This window comes from Physeter macrocephalus, chromosome 1, assembly GCF_002837175.3.
Source record: "Physeter macrocephalus isolate SW-GA chromosome 1, ASM283717v5, whole genome shotgun sequence".
NCBI lineage: Eukaryota > Metazoa > Chordata > Mammalia > Artiodactyla > Physeteridae > Physeter > Physeter macrocephalus.
Window position 1 is genome coordinate 38,344,709 of NC_041214.2, and position 21,859 is coordinate 38,366,567.

Genomic DNA, 21,859 nt, shown 5'->3' on the forward strand with positions numbered 1-21,859 from the left:
GGGCAGTCCCCATTTGGGCCAGTTTGCAGCTTGGCTTTGAATGTTCCCCAAACCACAGCTTGCACAGGAGGGGAAGGTTCTATCCCCAAGCCCTGTGTGACTCTGAGTCAGCTTCTTATAGACTGATGAAGAGTGACAACAGGGCTAGGGAAGGCCACCACTTTGGCCTGACTTTGGCTACTGAAACACATCTAACTTAAGAACAGACAGGAGTTAGAAGACTAGGCCCTCCAGCGGAAAGGGCCCTTGCTTTGGCCCTGACCTGACCATGTGTAAGCTGGCTGTCTTTGAGGATTCCATCCTCTTGAAATGAAGAAACAGCTGCAGAAGTTATGTCAGGTTGTGGGGACATTTCCATTTAAACATATTTGGTTTTTGTTTTTTTGAGGGGGTGAGGAGGATTGTGAAAAAGCCAGTGCTTTTGTGTTCTCCACTACTTCCCCTCTGGCCTTCCAGGGTTTCAGCTGTAGCTGAGGGGACATTCTCTGTGCACACCACCAGCACCCACCTTGAGCTCCTTCCTCAGGGCTTTTTGAAGCTTCGATAGTTCACTTTGCCCTTACACCGGCAGCCCGAAGAACAGGGGGTGTTAATATTCCCAGGGCAACCCTCAACCACTGGGGTGGATGGAAAGTCAGTGGCCTCAGTCTCTGGTTCTTCAGGGGTACAATTCTGGAAGACATTCTACACCATTCCTTGGAGGGTCCTCAGCAAGAGGGAGCCCCTGATGTCCACAACAATAACCAGTGGATGCACACAGCCTTTACTGGCTTTTTTCTCCTCTTACACCACTCCCTCTCTCCTACCTCCCGGGTCCCCTCCCCAAAAGGTTACCTGCACCCAAGACCCAAGTCTCTGATGAGCAATTGTTTGGGGGAGAACCTAAACTAAAACATGCGTCAGTGAGCATGATGGGAGTGTGTTTATCTTGAATGTTCAGAAATAAAGTTGCTCCTTTGCTGAACGAGAACAAAAAGGGAAGCTGCACTGTTGGGAAGAGGAGTGTCCCAGAAGCTGAAGAAGTGGGGTTCAGCTCTGCCCACTGGTAACAAAGTGAGGCTGTCAGGTTGACTCTTGACATAGGCCACGGGAGGAGAGCCTGGCTGATCCCGGGCGTGGATGTATTTCACATCCCCGGCCCTAGTGTGGAAGGTGTGATGGAAAAGGCTGTGGGTTGAGAGAGAGACAAATGTTCCAAGCAGACCATGGAGGCCTGGGAGGCCTGAACTGAGGTCACAGGGTCAGAGGACAAGTGGGCAGAGCAGACTTGTGAAGGGGAGGAGGTCTAGATCAACTGCAGGGACCAAGGGTGAAGGCTTCTATCCCATCCCCACATTTGTGTGAGGGGCCTGCCATGGAACGACACCCCTAATCAGCCCGTGGCTCTAACCACAAGACCATCCCTGGCTGTGGGGCTATTTATATGGCAGGAAATGAGGAGAAGGAGACAGGGATAAAAAGCAGTCCAATAGGGCCCAATAGGGACACACCTGCATCCCAAGGGCACAATTTTAACCCACGGAAAGGAAGAGCAGAACAAAAGGTCACCATTAGCGAAGGGGGATTTCCAAGAACAATCAACAATAACTGAGAAATCAAACAATCACTTGCCTTCCTCCAGCTGATTTTATGAGGTTGCTTTATTCTTATTTGGATCTGTGAGATGACAGAGAAAATGTAGTTCTTGTGTTTCTGGGAAAAGAAATATTTTTTCAGGTGCTCCAGCACCAGAATAATTTTTATTTCCACAAGAGAGCTGGGTAGTTAGCTACAAGTAGAATTGTCAAAGTAGGACAGTGAATATTGTAGAATTAATCAGATTCTCCTGCAATGAGACAGCAGACTAGAACCCATCAATGAATATATATTGTAAGAATCTTGCCAGTACTTTAACTGGTTGTATTATCCCAAACTGGACAACCTCTATCTCACCCCTGATCAAACCAAACCAAAAAAGTCCACCTGAGAACCTTTCAACCTGTAGGTTGAGATGGTCTGTGATGCCGTCATTTCTAGATGGCTGATATTTGGAGTTCAATAATTACAATAATCAGACTTATTACTGTAGATCATCACAGCTGTTCCCTTGTGAGGACAGAATGCAGTTTCCTGATAAAGGACATACCTTTAATCTTAACTAAAATCCTTGCTTCATAATTCCTAGCCTCAAAATGCATCCTTTGCAATATTAATTTTAAACATTGCCATGTGTGCTGACCATAGGGATTTAACTGCCAAGACCTGAAAATGAAACTCACTGAGTACATTAAAAAATTCTTCAGGAACATGTGAAAAATTAATTTTTTTTAAAAAATGAGGATCACAGGGGCTTCCCTGGTGGCGCGGTGGTTGCGCGTCCGCCTGCCATTGCAGGGGGGCCGGGTTCGCGCCCCGGTCTGGGAGGGTCCCACGTGCCGCGGAGCGTCTGGGCCCGTGGGCCGTGGCCGCTGGGCCGGCGCGTCCGGGGCCTGTGCTCCGCGGCGGGAGGGGCCGCAGCAGGGGGAGGCCCGCATACCACAAAAAAAAAAAAAAAAAAATGAGGATCACAGAGATGAGTATGGTTTTATACAATCTAACGTATACCTTTCCTTGTTTGTTTAATTAGCAGTGGAAGTCCGCATGAAAACCATTCTCTCCCCAAACAATCTGAAGTCTCTGGATGATCAACAGGATGCCTCTAAGGCCTGAGCTGTCCAAGGCAATAGCCACCTGTGGCTTTCCAGCACTTGAAAATGCAGCTGGTCGACATTGAGATGTGCTGTTGGACATGTATCAGATTTTGAGGATTTAGTATGAAAAAAAGAATGTAAAACATCTCAATAATTTTTATATTGATGATATGCTTTAATGATCATGCTTTGAACACACTGAGTTAAAGAAAATATATTATTAAAGTTAATGCCATCTGTTTCTTTTTTAATGTGTCTACCAGAAAATGTAGAAGTACAGACATGTGGCTCCCCTTGTGTTTCCAGGGGACAGTGCTGCGCTGGCCCATCTGTTCCGAATGGGCCGAGGGGCAGGCAGTCTGTTGGAGGGGAGGGCAGGACATTTGTCTTGAAGTTCCCTTGCAAAACAGGTCAGTTTTCCCCTAGAGTGCATGTTGGGGGTAAAGGTTTATTTGCAGGGGCTGCTGGATGTTACTTGCGAGTGAAGGTGTTATAATTCGTCCATCAGGGAGCTTTTCTACCCCACCGTAACCAGAAGTTGTTGTCTAACCTTTTTTTGCATTTTAGAAATGGTGTAGCAGTGCACAATTCCCAGTGCTTTCCTCCTTCCCTCCCTCCCTCCCTCCCTTTCTCCTGCTCTTTCTCTCTCAAACAGCTTTATTGTATAATTTATATTTCATAAAATTCGTAATTTGATGAATTGTACTACACTTACACAGCTATGCAGCCATCACCACAATACAGTTTTAGGACAACTCCATCACCCTGGAAATTTTCCTCCTGCTCTTTTATACTCATTCCCTGTTCCCAACAGCCTCTAGGAAACCACTGATCTGCTTTCCATATCCATAGTATCTCCTCTTTGCAGAAATTTCATATAAACGGGATGAACAATATGTGGTCTTCTGTGTCCGGCTCCTTTCACTTCGCATACTGGTTTCCAGGTTTATCCGTGTTTGCAGTGCGCCTCTGGACAGTCCCGGTTATTTGGCCTACTTTTAGAGGAGACAGAAATGGGTGGTAGGAAATTTGGGGAAATTCCTCAGTAATTTGATCTGAGCCTAGGAAAGTTGCCGAGGGTAATAAAAGGACACCGAGAGTTTCATGTCACACTGGGATTTGATGATAGGTTACTGCTGGCCTCTCCTCCTTCTGTTTTAAAAAGAAAATGAATTGTATTGGCAAAACCATATTCATTTCCCCATTTTACCTTCCTGTTCTTGCCCATAAAGTTATGTAATTCATACATTATTGTACTCACAGTATAGATAAAAATGTGATATTCTACAGTTCTTTTCCTTTACTGAGTGTGTTTTAAAATAATGATGATAAATTTGCTCCCCAGCATCCATGGTCTCTCACCTGGAAACTGAGCAGATGTAACTGCTTTTTATGGAATTTAACACTGTGACAGTCACTCATTTATTCAAAGAAGTGCGAGCTCTTATGGCTCTACTTACATTGAAATCAAACCAGACGAATCTAACGTTCCTCGGTCCTAAGATTTTTACATTGCAGGTCCTGGTGTTTGTTTGATTAACAGACAACAGCAAAGAAGAATCACTCCAGGGACTCAATTTTCTTTGCTAATAAGCAGGTACCAAAATAATGAATATATTATGACACAACCCTCTCCCCCCACTTCAAATCCCTGACAAGTTTACCCACAATAATATGCGGGCTTTGAAGTGTGAGTGGCTGGGATTTCTGATAAACACACCCATAAAGACCAAATCACACAAAAAAATTGCTTCAGGAACCTCATGTGAAAATCACAGGCTGTGACAAGAAGGGGTGGGCAGGAAGGAGTTGAAAGATGCAGGCTGGGATCAAACCTCCTTCAGTAACATTTTTAATCAAATAAAGGGAAAACGCATCTGTTTCCTGTCTCTTTTGCAGACTAGGGCGTGTCTCCCTCGCCATCCCCACCGAAGCAGCACCGGCCAGGCCCCTCCGTGTGGTCCCCTTGGCTTTGGAAGGCAGCTCCGCATACACTGGCACACTGGCTTTTCCCTCGGGCACCCACGTGGCCGCCTATGGGCTGCTTCTGCCACAGCAGCTGGCTGGGCCGGCACACAAGATCCCCAGGCCAGCCTCAGAGACGAGGGAGAGGAGCTGGTGAATGAGCCCACCGGCCCTCACCCTAGTGGGACAGCTGTATGCGTGTTCTGCACAGCCTCTCAGAGGGGCCACAGCAGGATTGAGGCCCCACTGCCCTCATGGGCAACCTGCTCGTTGACTCTCCCTTTTCAGCTTTGCTCTCTTCTCTCCCCCACTTCCCCGCTTCCCGCTCTGCTTCCTGGGATCGCTACCCAAAGGTGACTTGCCACAAATCCTTTACCTCAGGGTCCACTTTTGGCGGGAGCTCAACTAAGACAGCTACCCAAATTTTAGATAAATACAGACATTAAAGGGATTCTATAACTACTTGCTACTTTTTTAGCAGAATTTTCCAGGTCATCCTTAGGAAGACCCAGAAAAGAGAAATGAAAACAATGAGAGTCGCACCAAATAGCGGCTGTGTTCTTGAGCAGTGTCACCTGATGTCATCATGTCCCCCTAATTCTACTGTAAACACACTGTGGTCTGGGACTAGGAGGCTGGACACTGTGTAGAGCTTTACGCGCATTAGCTGATCTCATTCTCACAACAGCCCCCTGAAGTGAGTACTACTGCTGTCCTCATTTACAGAGGAGGAACCTGGGAGGTGAAAGTTAAGTTCTGCTGCCTAGAAAAGGCAGCATCAGGATTCCAGCCCGGGCAGCCTGGCTCCAGATTCTCAGAGTAAAGCCTCTGACACAGGCCTGAGCCAGTGAGAGGTGTCTGATAAATGCTCGCTTGGTTGGGGAGTTAACTACATGTGGAGAAAGGAAAGAAGATGTTCTATGTAGTATCTTCGAACGTTTGACCATGAACCGTTTTAGCAGTCTGTGAAGTCCAGAGTCTTTCCCAAAACAATATACCATACCTCACGGCATGCGGGATCCTAGGTCCTCAACCGGCTATCGAACACGTGCCCCTTGCAGTGGAAGTGTGGAATCTTAACCACTGGACCACCAGGGAAGTCCCCAAAACAATATTTTTAAGTGCATAAACGAAAACTTATAAGATTACAAAGGAAACCAATTATACTGAAATGCATTTATCAAAAAATGTTACCACAACTTGTAACCTAGCAATACATAACTTCATCCTATAGGGGTGATTACACATTGCAATGGGCTCCATAAATATGTCAAATCTGTCTGTGACAGGAATGGGCTGAGCTGCCCAAGAGGCTGGTTTCAGGATAGACCTCAGTGGTTGGCTCCAGAACCTGAATTACAAGACCTCTTCCCTCCAAGTCACCCTCCACCTTCATTAACTTCCTAAAACACAGGTTTGATTGTATTTCTCACCCATTCTAAACCTTTCAATGCCTGCCCTCCATTGGCTCCGGAATAAAGTCTAGGATGCCCAGGATGACATTCAAGGTTTGCATGATCTGAACCCAACAATTTACCTTACTAACCCCCAGCCAGTGATTCCCATGTTCCTTACACCCCAGCTGCAGTAAGTTCCCTGCTTCCTCTGCCTGGAATGAGGAAAGGCCCCATGGCAGAATCCTTTCCCTTCAGATGAAACTTCTTTGCAAAGTCTTCCACCATGGCCCCTCTCCCAGGTAAAATTAATCACTCCTCTGAGTGCACATAACTCTTTCCACATGCCTCTACCATAGCATAAGTAACACATGATGTTATAGTTACTGTGGGCATATATTCTGGCTTACTACATGAACAATACCTTGTTCATCTTAAACAGGACCCAGCAGAATATCTAGCCCAGGATGAGAATTCAGTTAATGTTTGTTAAAACTGATTTGAAGGTGGGACATGGGTAGTTGATTTGACACAGGTTTGAGATAACCGTGTGGACTATCTCAGTATTTGTCAGCAAACATGATGGATCGTTAGGAGTCTGGGAACAAAGCTTGAAGTGATCCACCCAGATCATGAAACTTCCTTGAAAATGTGTTATCTTCAAATTTCCTGTAAGACTGGCTGTCTCTTTCATAATATATTAACATTTGTTATCAGAGTAATGTCATTGGTTTTGCTCAAATTTTTAAGAAAAATGGACATTCCTAAAAAAATATCTGCCTCTTTCTCCTGTTTTTTCTTCTACCCCCTGGCCTGCCAATAATCCAGTGGGTACAAGTACACAGGGACCTAGGGCTCCTCTTCCTGACCCGGAGATGAGGGCACCATTTGGCTGACTTTAACCAGAAGTCCCAGGAGAGCTCTCCTCCCACCTCCTCAGGCAGCTGAATGCTAAATACTCCGCATCTGGCAGGACTCTGCCTCGCAGTAAGTTCAAGTGAGTAATTATTCCACAACCTATCCATTTTCTCATCTTCCTCCGAAGTCGTTCAGGGATGACTCACTCTGTGACATGAAACAGCTGGTTGGGTTCTTCCATGATGTCCCTTTGTGTTTGTTACTCTTGTTTTCACAATTCTTTGGTTGCTGTTGGGACTTTATTACCCCTGACTTCCTTCTCGTCCTCAAACTTTTCTTTGACTCAGGAGGGCCTGAGCACGTGCTCAAGTTTTTCCCTTTTATTTGAGTTTGATCTACTTCCTTACGTATTAACTATGGTGGAGTGGAAAGAGCATGGGTTTTTCAGCCACGTAAAGCTGGTTGCAGTCCTGGGTCTGCTACTCACCGGCTGTATAACAGCATGCAGACAGTATCACCTCTTCTAGCCGCAATATACTCATCAGTAAACATGGGAACAATCAAACCTATTTTCCAGGATGTTACAAGAACTAAAGGTTAGGTGTGTAGATGTACCTTATACAGTATCTGGCTCAAAGTAAATGAGAAATGAGAATTTTCATTTCCTTCCTTCTACTAGAAAGAGAGTCTAGTTCTGTGGTCTGAAAGTCTGGTTAGTGTTGGTGCCCAGTGAAGAGCCAGTGGCAGTGAAATCTGCAGGTGGCCATGCCCCTGGGGGGTTCAGTGCCTTTGCCTCAGTATCTCCAGCTCCTAGCCAGGTGGCATATAGTTGTGCTTCAACAGATACCTGTTGACTGAATGAATGAATAAATGGATAAAGGAACGAGTGGATACATTCCTCCAGAATGATAAAGGATTGGAGATGAATAACCAAGTTACACAAAAGCAATCAAATAATGTGTCATATGTGACGCTTATTTCAAAAACTCTGTCTGCTCCCCGCACCTCTGACACTGCATGATGACAAGTCGGCAGTGGAGGTCCACCACGCTAGCAGGGGGAGAGGCGGGCAGAGGTGGCCGAGGCCTGGGGGGATCAAGCGGCCCATAAAGCCAGAGCAGGTGGGCCGAGCAGATCCAGCGCCTGCAGGAGTAGGCTGTCAGGGCGATCAGGAGTCAGCAGGGATGGCCTGAAGAGGAGCTGCCCTGTAATTACTATTGTTTCAGCATAAATACATGTTGTTGTTGTTTTGTTCTGGCAGGTGACTGCCGTGTTTCTGGGCTGCAGCGACAGTTCTGACTGTGGAGGTATCTCTGAGGAGCGAGCTCAGATGACTAAGCTCGGCTTGGCGTCACCATGGCTTGCCGCGGCCGGCATCCCTGGCCTCCCAGCCCGTGTCCTGCCTCTGGCTGCGCCATCCCAGTCCCTTCACACCGTGGCCACAGCGACCTCTCCAGCCCCGATCAGATCTTATCAACCTCCCTGCCTCCAGCCCCCACCCCTCTTTCCATGAGAAGCTGAACCCCACCGCCTCAGTGCTTGGCACCCAGCCCCTTGGTGACCCAGGCCCTGCGCAACAACACCGCACACTGGCTCTCCAGACACTCCAAGCCCACGCCCCTCATGGCCTCTGCGGCTCCCGGGGTCGGCAGAGCTCTTCCCGCCCGTCCTCACAGGGCTGGTCCTTCCTCCTCACTCAGTTCTCAGATCGGTTCATTCACCACAATGCCCTTCCCTGACTTTCTGGGCTAAAGGAGCTCTCTCCCGCCCCCTCTCTGTGCCTCTACATTCTTACTTCCTCCATATCCTTATGCCCACCGAAGATCACCTCATTTGTTTATTTTTTTAGTCTGTCCTTTGTTCATTTTCCTTTCCCCTGATGAAACACAGGGCTTAGGGGTTTACATCCAACTCGTTCACTGCTCTGTCCCCAGCACAAAGTGGCCCTAATAGGTGCTCAATCATTATTTGTTCGGTGATTAATAAATAAAATCTGTCCCACTGAGAATAAACAAGCTCGTGTGGCAGAGTCCCTGCCAGCTTCTCGCCATGGTTCCTGCAAGGTGGAGAGGACAGTGTGTGGAGGAAGCGCTCACAGGCTGGCCAGCGTTCTCCCCGGAACATAAGAGGCAATGACTCCGCACAGCACAGTGATTCCAGGAGCTCTTTAGGAATCCCTGAAACCACGGGGTGACCTGGAGGAGCTGGCAAACCCAGAAGCTGCTGATGATCCTACTGCCACAGAATCCTATTACAAGGCCTAGAAAATGACTTTGGTAATTGTCACCACAGCTGACGTGAACACCAATATGGATTCCCGCACTATGCATCCCTCTCAGTTAAGAGTGATGGTGTTGTCCAGGAATAGTTCAGCAGCAATGAAAATGGACTCTGGGTATTTCAGTAAAATGGAAACTTACTAGAACGATATCAGAGGCTCATAGTTCCAGAAGGAGAAATGGACTGGCATGATAAAGCAAGGAAACACAGGGCAGAGTAGATGAACCACATGAAGACCAGCCAAGAATGCTGCAGGGGCAGGAAACCCATCCCGCTTCCCAGGGACATTAGGTGGGCCCCTGCCTTCTCTCTTCCATTCCTTTCAGGGTTGGGAAAGGGCAATCTTGTCTGAGGATTTAGGAAGCAGCGCACTTTACCCTGCCAGATCTGCCTGTTGAAAAATAGAGGTGACGATCACGTCTTTGTCACCCACCTCCAAAGGACCTGATCAAGACTGGGCCTTGCCAGGACCACAGGGGCATAGTGGCCCCAGCAAGTCTGGGCTAGGCCCATCCTGGCAGCCCAGCAGGTGTCAGAAAGTCACATGTCTTCAGGGACCAGCGGGTCGGGCACCCGAGTGAAGCCAGTTAGGTGAGAGACAACACAGGGATGCGGCCTGGGCCTGCGTAGAGATGGAGTCCACCTGAGACATCCCATCCTGAGCGCACTTGTGATGCGACGTTCTTTAATGTCACGTGTTACTCTTCTCTAATGTGATGACAGAATGGATTCATTGGTGGATTTCCTAACTTTGAATCAACCTCTAGTGGTGTGAGGCAGCGAGCTCTTAACAGATTGTGAGAGCCAGTTGTTTAATTTTCAGGAATTTTCAAGTCAGTTGAGGTCATGGTGGTAGCTTAAAATTAACTATGCTTAAAATTAGTCTTAGTAGGAGTATTTACACCACAGGAATTGACAAATGCTGCAAATCAGGCCTTTTTCGACTGAGCCAGCAGGGAAGCCCCATAGCCCAGTGCTTCTTAATCACTGATATACATGCCATCACCTCTCTAGGTGAGTGAACTCCTGTTAAAATGCAGAATTTAGGACTTCCCCGGTGGCGCAGTGGTTAAGAATCTGCCTGCCAATGCAGGGGACATGGGTTCGAGCCCTGGTCTGGGAAGATCCCAAATGCTGCAGAGCAACTAAGACTGTGTGCCACAACTGCTGAGCCGGTGCTCTAGAGCCCGTGAGCCACAACTACTGAGCCCACATGCCACAACTACTGAAGCCCATGGGCCTAGAGCCCGTGCTCTGCAACAAGAGAAGCCACCGCAGTGAGAAGCCCGTGCACCGCAACGAAGAGCAGCCCCCGCTCACGGCAACTAGAGAAAGCCTGCGCGCAGCAGCGAAGACCCAACTCAGCCAAAAATAAATAAATTAATTAATAAAAAAAAATGCAGAATTTAGTTTAGTAGGTGGGGATGGGGGCAAACAAGCTCCCAGGGATACTGATGCTGCTGGCCCATGGACCACACTTTGAGCAGCAAGGATTTGAATAACATGGTAATTATCTGTATTTTAAAGGTTAGATAAAATTCAATTATGCAGCCATTTCATCCTGATGCCTTTTCAACATCAAATCTCATTACTTTTCTAATCTCTTCTATAATAACTGATTTATTTAAATTTTCCACCTTTTCCTATGTCAATTTTTGGTATTTTACATTTTGTGAGAAATCTTTTTTCTAGGTTTTCAAATTTGCTACCATAGAGTGACATTTAACAGTCTCTTTCATGATTTTAAACTCTCCTGTATCTGTAATTACAGCAATTCAAAATCAATAGTTTAAAAAATATTCATCCAATCAGCTAAACATCTGTGGGCTGACTGATCCTTGAGTTTCCAGTTTGAGACCCTGCCAAAGACTCCCAATTACTCCAATCATTTCTCCAGTTTTTGAGTTGAGCTTTTGATGCTGTTAAGACATGCTACCAAAGAGGCAATCTCAGACAGTTTCAGAGGTCAATTATGTTTAACACTATGTATTGATAATTCAATCACTTTATATACCGATGGGGAAACTGAGGCCCAGAGAGGCATATGACTTACACCTCTGATAGAAGCCCAATCAGGGGTAGAAGATACATCGCCTCTATGTCCTCAGCATAACTCCTACAGCTCAACAACTTAAGAACATCACCAAATGTGAATGATGTATAAGGCACCCAAGGCCTTTTACATTCAGACCGCTTTTGTGATGTTCACACCTTTTTCCCATGGTCCCAAGGAGGAAGTGCTGTTATTAAGAAACCAATGACTGGAACTCGTGTACCATTTGTGGGAATGTAAAATGGTACAGCCACTGTAAAAAACAATATGGTTCCTCAAAAACTTGAAAATATACCGTATGATCCAGCAATCCACTTCTGGGTGTATACCCAAAAGATGTGAAAGCTGAGTCTCAAAGAGATATTTGCAAACCCATGTTCATAGCAGCATTATTTACAACAGCTAAAACGTGGAAGTAACACAAGTGTCCATCAACAGATGAATGGATAAGCAAGACACAGCATATACATATAATGAAATATTATCCAGCCTTAAAAAGGAAGGAAATTCTGACATAGGTGCAACACAGAGGAAAGGGGGGAAGAGTAGCTGTATGCAGAGCCCACAGGCACGCCCTCATTCACCACTGACACATCAAGAGTGTGGCTGCCGCTGCCCCGACCATTAAAATCACTTCCTCTCGGGAATTCCCTGGCGGTCCAGTGGTTGGGACTCCATGTTCCCACTGCCAAGGGCCTGGGTTCGATCCCTGACTGGGGAACTAAGATCCTGCAAGCTGCCCAGCACAGCCGAAAAAAAAAAAAAAATCACTGCCTCTCCTGTTGAGTAAAAAGCCAAAGCCCACCGGTTCATGCTACTGAAACTGCCACCAGAGCTGTGGAGCCTGTGGTCACCTAGCCCCCCAACTGCTGCCCCACCCCAGCACCCACCAGTGCAGAGCCCACAACCCCTTAGCACAGCTGCTGATGTCATAAACAGGAAGAACAAAGGTGTCTCGCTTCCTCCTGCGTTCCAATCAACCTCACACCGTTGCCTTGCACTCGCAGAACCTAACTGGCAAGGAACCCAGCTGGCAAGGAAGTTTAGGAAATGCACTTTCCAGGCGGCCAGCCCCCGAGATACAGAGTAGAATGTGGAAAGGCAGGAACCAGGCAGAAGAGGCCCAGACAATATCCGGGTACAGCCACCAAGAGGAAGGGGTGAGGCAAGCATGTGGTAGCTGAAAGTCAAGTCTTGGGGTTCAAACGTGTCCCACCAAGAACCAACCGGCAGTGGAGGTATCACAAATTCCATCTGGCACAGTCCTTTTATCTGGTCTTCCGACAAAAATGACCTCGCCCAGAGGAGGTTCTCCTCTCCTGGTCTGGTCTCTGGGACAGCTGAAAATTGCTGAGCACACCCGGAGGGAGATCTCTGTGGGCCGAAGGTCTCCTGTTAAGGTAGAGGCAGTTGGCCTAGAAACGGAGGCTCGATTCATTCCAAGAGTCGTGTTCATCAGCTCAGGCTGCCAAAATGAAGCACCACAGACTGGGCAGCTTGAACAACAGACATTTATCGTTTCACAGTCTGGAGGCTGGAAGTCCAAGATGAAGGTGCCGGCAGTTTGGTTTCTCCCGAGGCCTCTCTCCCTGGCTTGCAGACGGCCGCCTTCTTGCTTTTCTCTTCAAACATATCCCCAGTGTCTCTTCCTCTTCTTATAAGGTCAACAGTCCTATTGGATTAGGGTCCTACCTTATGACCTCATTTAATCTTGATTAGCCCTTTCAAGGCCCTGTCTCCAAATATAGTCATATCAGGGGCTAGGGCTTCAGTGCATGAATTGGGGTGGGGGTGGGGTGGGGTGGGAGACACAATTCAGTTCATAACAGGAGACAAGTGGATATTTGCAATTCTGAGAATAAAGAGAGACCTGGCTTTTAAGGCCTGGTCAGGAATATGCTGAGTCACCCCCTGCCCCCAATCGCCTTACCCCACCATTAAATTTATTTTGTCCTTCCATTCATTTATATCTCGAACATTAATTGAGTTTCAGCTGTGCCAGGCACTGTGCTGATACTGGAGACAGGGTTTTGCCATCTGGGAGACATCACAGTGCTTGGGGGTCAGAGGCACTGATGACAGAGATTCCAAGAAAGGCTTCCTAGAAAAGGTGACCCTGCCCAGCCCTGAAATATCATCCCATCAAGGAGGAGGAGGCTTGTTTAACCAGCAAGCCTCCAAAGGCTCCAAAGCATCCCTATTTGCCTAGACCCACCTGGGAGGGGAGCTTAGAGTTTGTGTTAAAAGTTTCTACTCAAACTGTGGGCCATGGATCAGTACTGGAATCACCTGGGAGCTTCTTATACAGCCACAGAATCTCAGAGCCCATCCCAGACTCACCGAATCAAAACCCACAGCTTAACAAGATCCCTAGGGGATTTGTGTGACCATTAAAAACGGGGAAACACCGATCAAACACAATGCTGTTGTTTCACAGCTGGAGAAACCAAGGCCCAGAGAGAGGAAGTGATCCTTCCATGACGATGACACAGCATTTAGAACAAAAAAAAAGTCCCAAATCTAAGCCCCCAATCCCCAGCTTGCAAACGCCTTTCTTCCATGGACTGGCATGTCTGAGACATTCATATCACATAATGATGCTGATATTTCTACACAACAAGCCCTGGAGGACTCACTAGGAGCTCTAACCAATCAGGTGAGCACTTGGGGACCCCAAAATTTTCCTCTGTTGACAGTGTTCTGCCTGCTGTTTGGGGAGGTTTGACTGATTTCTGGCAGGTTCCCACCATGTCTGTATTCTCCTGGGAGTTCACTATTCTCCCTGCCCTTGTTGACACAATTGCTGCTGCTACACAGAAGAAATTAAGTGCGTCCTATAGCCTGCAATCCCAGGGACAGCCTCTGGCTGCAGCATGCTCCCATCTTCCATATTAAATGTGTGTGTGTTTCTCTCATTTCCTTGGTTCATTTCTTCATATGGTAGACACTGTTAATTGTCTGGGTCAGGGAATATCAATCCTTGAATTTGGTTGAAGGTGTTTTGAGACTCTTGGTGCCTCTATATACCTTGCAGGAGCAAATGCAAATACTTCTTGAAGGAAGGAACCTTCAATATAAGCCTCAAATAATTCAACAAGACAAATTAACAAGGCAGGTTTGTTGATATCTTTGGGAATAGGAAACACCATCATGTGACATAGTCTTCCCAGAACTAAGTAGAACTTCTAACAAAAAAAATGCAATAACCAAAATACATACCTACATACATACATACTAACCTCAATGGAAGCTTCACAGCAAAATAAATACACCTGAAGAAGGAATTAGAGAATTGGAAGACATCTGAAGAAATGATCCAGAGTGTCGTTACAAGAGACAAAAAGATGGAAAATATAGAAGAGACATAGAAAACATATTTTTAAAGCCTAACCATACATTTTATCAGAGGCCTGAAAGGAGAAAGATGTAGTGAAGGTCTGACAAGGTGAACTTTATAGCACTGACTGAGCCAAGGGCCTGCTGAAAAGGAACAGGTAATATCCATGCTTGTGTCTATGGGTGAAAATTCCTTCTCCTTGGAATCAGAGAAGCAGATCAAAGGGCTGAGTTCCACCTCTAGTCTCATACTTGGCTACAGCATTTCCCCTCCAGATGTCTTTTTATTTCTTTTTCATCTATTTCCAGTAGGTCCTTATTCTATGTGTGAAAAACTTTTTAAATCCAGTGTCTATTTTGGATTTTACACGCATGGCAGACAAAGTCCCTAGGCAAAAAAATAAATATATAATTCAGTGAATATGAAAGTGTTTTCTTTTTTCTGGCATTGCTGACATTAGAGACACCTGGGACAGAAAACAAATCCTTTGGAGTCTGAGTGGCAGGCCTGCCCACCACCGATGATGGTGTGGTTTGTGTACCACATGAAAATACCTGCTAAGAGGATGGGAGCCTGGAAAACAGCCACAGCTCTGCTTGCCAAGCTGTGTGCCCTAGCGAGGAGCTCTGTCTGCCAGATGGCACCTTCTACACAAAGGTACTACCCCAAGCTACACTCTAGCTGCATTTGCCCAGAAAAATACCTTTATCTATTTTGCATAAAAGTACTCATTCATTAATGGGGTTCCACCAAACTGTCCACTGGAGAAGTGTCTAATAAAAGATGAATTCATTCTCAGTTACCTCAAAGGCCTGCCAAAGCGAGGTAGCTGTGTATGTGTGTGTGTGTGTGTATGTGTGTGTGTGTGTGTGTGTAAGAGCATGGCTTGTAGGGTAACTAATTGCCCAGATTACCTGGTACTGAGGGTCCTGTGATACAGGACTGTGATGCTAAAGCCAGGACAGCCCTGGCAAACAGGCATCGCTGGTCACCCTACTTTGGGGAATTTCCTCAAGTTGGGCACCTTTGGACTGTCATTACATGAAGGACTGACATTCCTGGTATTTCCCCTTTCTCTTCCCCTGTGGTTCCCTTGCCTTGTGCCAACCCTTATGTTTAAAGGGCATAGACCATGTCACAGCGGGCAGAAGTCTTCCCCTTCAAAGTATGCCTCTAGTGGGGATGTTCCAGTGTCAACTCCTCAGACATCTTGGCTGACTTAGAAGGTCACTTCTTTTCTCCCCACTCCTCTGTCCCAAAGGTACTGGCTTGACTTCTACTCATTTCCTCTTATTCTTATTGCACCATTCTGTTCTTTTTTCCTAACTCTACCCTGCATGCCCTCAGAGCACTATTTCTCTGCTCTTTGGATCACTGAATACAAAGGCTCCTTTCCTAATCTGACCCCCAAGTCTACCTCTGAGCTCCTGGTTGTTTTATTTAATTGCCTTCCTCCCCTCCCTGATTATAAAAGTATATATGTATATATGTATATATATATATATATATGTGTATATATATATATATATATATACACACACACACATATATATATATATTTGTTGTAAAATATTGAGAGTACAGAAAAGTAGTAACATTTTATGGTACTGAATTTCTTACCAGAATTTTTTCTATGAATATTTTTACATGGTTCAGAACAGACTGTATAATTTTATATCTGGATTTTCTTTTTTTAACTTAACATTACGACATGAACATTCTATTAAAATGCTAAAAACATTTTCCTGTGAGAGTCACATCAGCAAGATAGAAGACTAGGAAGCTACAGGCCCTCCTTCCCCCACAGAGACACCTACAACATGTGAAACAGAATACCTCTGTGAGAACTCTAGAGACCAGCTGAGAAGCTACAACACCCAGGTCACTGTAAAACCAAGAAGGGATTCCAGCAAAAGGGGATGCTAGAATATATGAAGAACTCCTATAACTCAACAACAAAGAAGTCAAATAACCCAATTAAAATTGGGTAAAGACTGGAAGAGGCATTTTCCCAAAAGTGATATATAAATGGCCAATAAGCATAGGAAAAAATATTCAACTTCACTAATCATCAGAAAAATATAAATCAAAATCAAAATGAGATATCACCTCACATCCATTAGGACAGCTACTATCAAAAATACACAAAATAACAAGCGTTGCCAAGGATATGGAGAAATTGGAATCCTTGTTCCAACTGGTGGGATTGTAAAATGTTTCAACTAGAGTTCCAGATCAATATGGCAGAGTAGGAAGATTATGTGCTCATCTCCTCCCACAGACACACCAAAACTACAAATACATATAGAACAACTATCTCTGAGAATGACCCAAAGATGAGCAGAACAGATTTCCTATGACTAAGAATATAAAGAAAAGGCCACAAAGAGATGGGTAAGCAGAGCAGAGATGCTGTCTAGTCAGCACCCACACCCCTGGTGCAGCAACCTACAAGCAGGAGGTATATCACAACCATGGAGTTCCCTGCTGAGGAGCAAGGGGTTCAAGCCCAACACTGGGCTGTTCAACGTGAGGGACCTACACTGGGAAGATGAGTCCCCATAATGTCTGGCTTTGAAAACCAGCAGGGCTTACATCTGGGACAGCAGAGGGCATTGGGAAATTGATACTCCACTCTTGAAAGACTTGTGTACAAACTCACTGGCCTTATGTCACAGTGCAGAGGCAGCAGCTTGAAAAGCGCCTGGGTCATACAAGAAAAAGATTCATTGACTGATCTTAGGATGTGTGTTGTAGAGGTAGGGATCTGGTGGAAATTTCTCTGGGGATGGAAGTGCTGGCAGACACCATTTTTTTAAACTGGTTTTCCACATAACTGGGCCAGTGCTGGCAGGCGCCATATCTATCACTCTCCATCAGTCTAGCTAAAACCATGCACCCCACCCCAGTGATCCTGAGGACCTGTCCCACCTAAAGCAGCTCCCACCCCACCACATCTGGTGGGTGGCCCCAGCTGAAACCAGGCCCCTCCAAAGTGGCTTCTGCTCTGGGGGCCAGCCCTGCACACCAGCACGCTCACATCAATTGTGGCCCAATCACAACAGGAGGGCACATGCAGCCCACACAGGGAATACCACTGGAGCACCTGGCTCTGGTGACTGGGGTGGCGGTGAGGAGGGTTGTGCCACTGAACTCCACAGGGCACTTTCTATGTAAAGCCATTCTTTCAAGACCAGGAGATACAGCTGATATACCTGATACATAGAAACAAACACAGAAAGTTAGGCAAAATGAGGAGACGAAAAATACCTTCTGAAAGAAAGAACAAGACCAAACCTCAGAAAAAGAGCTAAACGAAACAGAGATAAACAACTTACCCGATAGAGTTCAAAATAATAGTCACAAATATGCTTACCAAATTGGGAGAAGAATGGACGAACTCAGTGAGAGCTTCAACAAAGAGATAAAAATATAAAAAAGCACTAGTCAGAACTGAAGCATATAATAACTGAAATGAAAAACACATGAGAGGGAATCAACAGCAGTTTAGAGCAGCAGTCCCCAACCTTTTGGGCAGCAGGGACCAGTATCGTGGAAGACAATTTTTCCATGGACGGGGTGGGGAGGGATGGTTCAGGAGGTAATGAGAGCGATGGGGAACAGCAGATGAAGCTTTGCTCGCTCGCCCGCCACTCACCTCCTGCTGTGTGGCCCAGTTCCTAACAGGCTGTGGATGGCCCAGGGGTTGGGGACCCCTGGTTTAGAGGATGCAGAGGAATGAATCAGCAATCTGGAAGACAGGGTAATGGAAATCACCCAATTGGAACAGAAAAAAGAAAAAAGACTTTTAAAAAATGAGGATAGTTTAAGGGATCTCTGGGAAAACATCAAGCATACTAACATTCACAGTATAGGGATCCCAGAGGAGAAGAGAGAGACAGAAAGGGACAGAAAACCTATCTGAAGAAATAATGGCTGAAAATTTCTCTAAACTGGGGAAGGAAACACATCCAAGTACAGGGATGAAACAAAATGAACTGGTTCAAACAAAATGAACTGAAAGATCCATACCAAGACATATTATAATTAAAATGTCAAAGGTTAAAAATAAAGAGAGAATCTTAAAAGCAGTAAGAGAAAAACTAGTTACATACAAGGGAATACCCAAAAGACTATCAACTAATTTTTCAGTAGAGACTTTATAGGCCAGAAGGGACTGGAATGATATATTTAAAGTGGTGAAAGGAAACACCTACAACCAAGAGTACTCTACCTGGCAAGGTTATGATTCAGATTTGAAGGAGAGATTTAGAGTTTCCCAGATGAGCAAAAGCTAAAGGAGTTCATCACCACTAAACCAGTCTTACAAAAAAAATGTTAAAGGGACTTATTTAAACAGAAAACAAAGGCCAAAACTAGAAACAAGAAAATTATGAAAGAAAAAAATCTCACTGGTAAAGGCAAACATATAGAAAAGGTAGTGGATCAACTACCTATAAAGCTAGTATGAAGGTTAAAGGACAAAGGTAGTAAAATCATGTCTAAAATAATCAGTTAAGTGATATACAAAATAAAAAGATATACGTATGACATTAAAACATAAAATGTGATGGGGAGGGTAGTAAAAATGTAGTGCTTTTAGGATGCACTCAAACTTAAGTGACCATCAACTTAAAAAAGACTGCTGTGTACACAGATTTTTATATATGAACCTCATGGTAACCACAAACCAAAAATGTACAACAGACACATAGGAAAAGAGAAATGAATCCAAACATACCACTAAAGATAGTCATTATATCACAAGGGAAGAGAGCAAAAGAAGAAGAAAGGAACAAAAAATAGCTACAAAAACAACCCTAAAACAATGAATAAAATGACAAATAAGTACATACTTATTAATAGTAACTTTAAATGTAAGTGGACTAAATGCTCCAATCAAAAGACATCAGGTAGCTGAATGAATAAAAAACAAGACCCATATACATGCTGCCTATAAGAGACTCACTTCAGATCTCACACAGAGACTGAAAATGAAGGGAAGGAAAAAGATATTCTATGCAAATAGAAACAAAAAGGCAGCTAGGGTAGCAATACTTACATCAGACAAAATAAACTCTAAAACAAAGACTTTAACAAGACAAAAAGGAGGGCATTACAAAGTGATAAAACAATCAACCCAACAAGAGGCTATAACATTTGTAAATGTCTATGCACCCAACGTAGGAGCACCTAGATACAAAAAGCAAATATTAACAGACATAAAGGGAGAAACAGAGAGCAATATAATAATAGTATGGAACTTTAACACCCACTTAAATCAAAGAATAGATCATCCAGACGGAAAATCAATAAGGAAACATTGGTCTTACATGGTGCATTAGACCAGATGAACTTAATAGATATTTACAGAACATTCCACCAGAAAACAATAGAATACACATTCTTTTCAAGTGCACATGGAACGTTCTCCAGGATAGATCACATGACAGGCTACAAAACAAGTTTTAGAGAATTTAAGAAGACTGAAATCATATCAAGGATCTTTTCTGACCACAATGGTATGACATTAGAAATCAACTACAAGGAAAAAACTGCAACTTGCCCAACACATGTAGGCTAAACAAAATACTTCTGAACAACCAATGGGTCAACAAAAATCAAAGAGAAATCAGAAAATACCTTGAGACAAATGAAAATGGAAACACAACGTTCCAAAATTTATGGGACACAGCAAAAGCAGTTCTAAGAGGGAGGTTTATAGTGATACAGATCTCCAACAGGAAACAAGAAAAACCTCAAATAAACAATCTAACCTTACACCTAAAGGAACTAGAAAAAGAAGAACAAACAAAGCCCAAAGTTAACAGATGGAAGGAAATAATAAAGATCAGAATGGAAATAAATGAAATAGAGACTAAAAAAGAAAATAAAAGACCAACAAAACTAAGAGCTGGTTCTTTGAGAAAATAAACAAAATTGATAAACCTTTGGCTAGACTCATCAAGAAAAAAAGAGAAAGGACTCAAATAAATAAGATCAGCAATGAAAGAGAAGTTACAACTGACACCACAGAAATATTAAGGATCATAGGAGGTTAATACAAACAATTACACCCCAACAAATTGGACAATCTAGAAGAAATGGATAAATTCCTAGAAACATACACTCTTCCAAGACTGAATAAAGAAGAATTAGAAAATCTGAACAGACTGACCACTAGTAATGAAACTGAATCAGTAATTTAAAAATTCCCAAAAACAAAGGTTCAGGACCAGATGGCTTTACAGGTGAATTCTACCAAACTTTTAAAGGAGTTAATACCTATTCTTTGCAAACTACAGTTGACCCTTGAACAACGTAGGTTTGAACTGCATGGGTCCACTTATATGAAGATATTTTTCAATAGTAAATACTACAGTACTACATGGCCTGTGTTTGGGTGAATCCACGTATGTGGAGGAGCCCTGAATATGGAGGGCCGACTATAAGTTATATGTGAATTAACCCCCATATTGTTCAAGGGTCAACTGTATTCGAAAACACTGAAGAGGAAGGAATGCTTCCAAACTCATGTTACAGGGCCAGCATCACCCTGATACCAAAACCAGATAGACACTACCAAAAAAAAAAATTATAGGCCAAAATCCCTGATGAACATATATGCAAAAATACTCAAGAAAATATTAGCAAATCAATTCAACAATAAAGTAAAAGAATCGCACACCATGATCAAGTAGGATTTATTCCAGAGATGCAAGGATGGTTCAATATCCACAAATCAATCAACATGATACCCACATTAACAAAATGAATGATAAAAATCACTTGATCAACTCAATAGATGCAGAAAAAGCATGTGACAAAATTCAACACCCATTTATGGTAAAAACTCTCAACAAAGTGGGTATAGAGGGAACACATCTCAACATAATAAAGGCCATATATACAAATCTATGGCTAACATCATACTCAACAGTGAAATGCTAAAAGCTTTTTCTCTAAGATCAGGAACAAGATAAGAATACCCGTTCTTGTCACTTTTATGCAACATAGTATTGGAAGTCCTAGCAAGAGCAATCAGATAAGAAAAAAAAAGGATAAAAAGCATCCAAATTAGAAAAGAAATAAAACTGTCACTATACAGATGGCATGATATGATATATAGAAAACCCTAAAGACTCCAAAAAAAACTATTAGAACTAATAAATGAATTCAGTAAAGCTGTAGGATATAAAATCAATGTACAGAACTCTGTTGTATTTCTATACACTAATAATGAAATGTCAGAGAAATTAAGAAAACAATCCTATTTATAACTGCATCAAAAAGAATGAAATAC

The 21,859-nt window shown here is 44.1% G+C and overlaps 1 protein-coding gene across 1 annotated transcript in view; it reads right to left on the reverse strand.

The window, feature by feature from the left end:
* Window positions 1-3,670: 3,670 nt before the first annotated feature.
* METTL6 (methyltransferase 6, tRNA N3-cytidine) overlaps window positions 3,671-21,859 on the reverse strand; it is a 48,352-nt gene continuing 30,163 nt past the window's right edge. Inside the window, exon 4 of the mRNA XM_028489982.2 lies at window positions 3,671-3,821. Within this exon, the coding sequence (XP_028345783.1) occupies window positions 3,777-3,821 (45 nt within the window). The 3' untranslated portion in view covers window positions 3,671-3,776. The remainder of the gene's footprint in view (window positions 3,822-21,859) is intronic.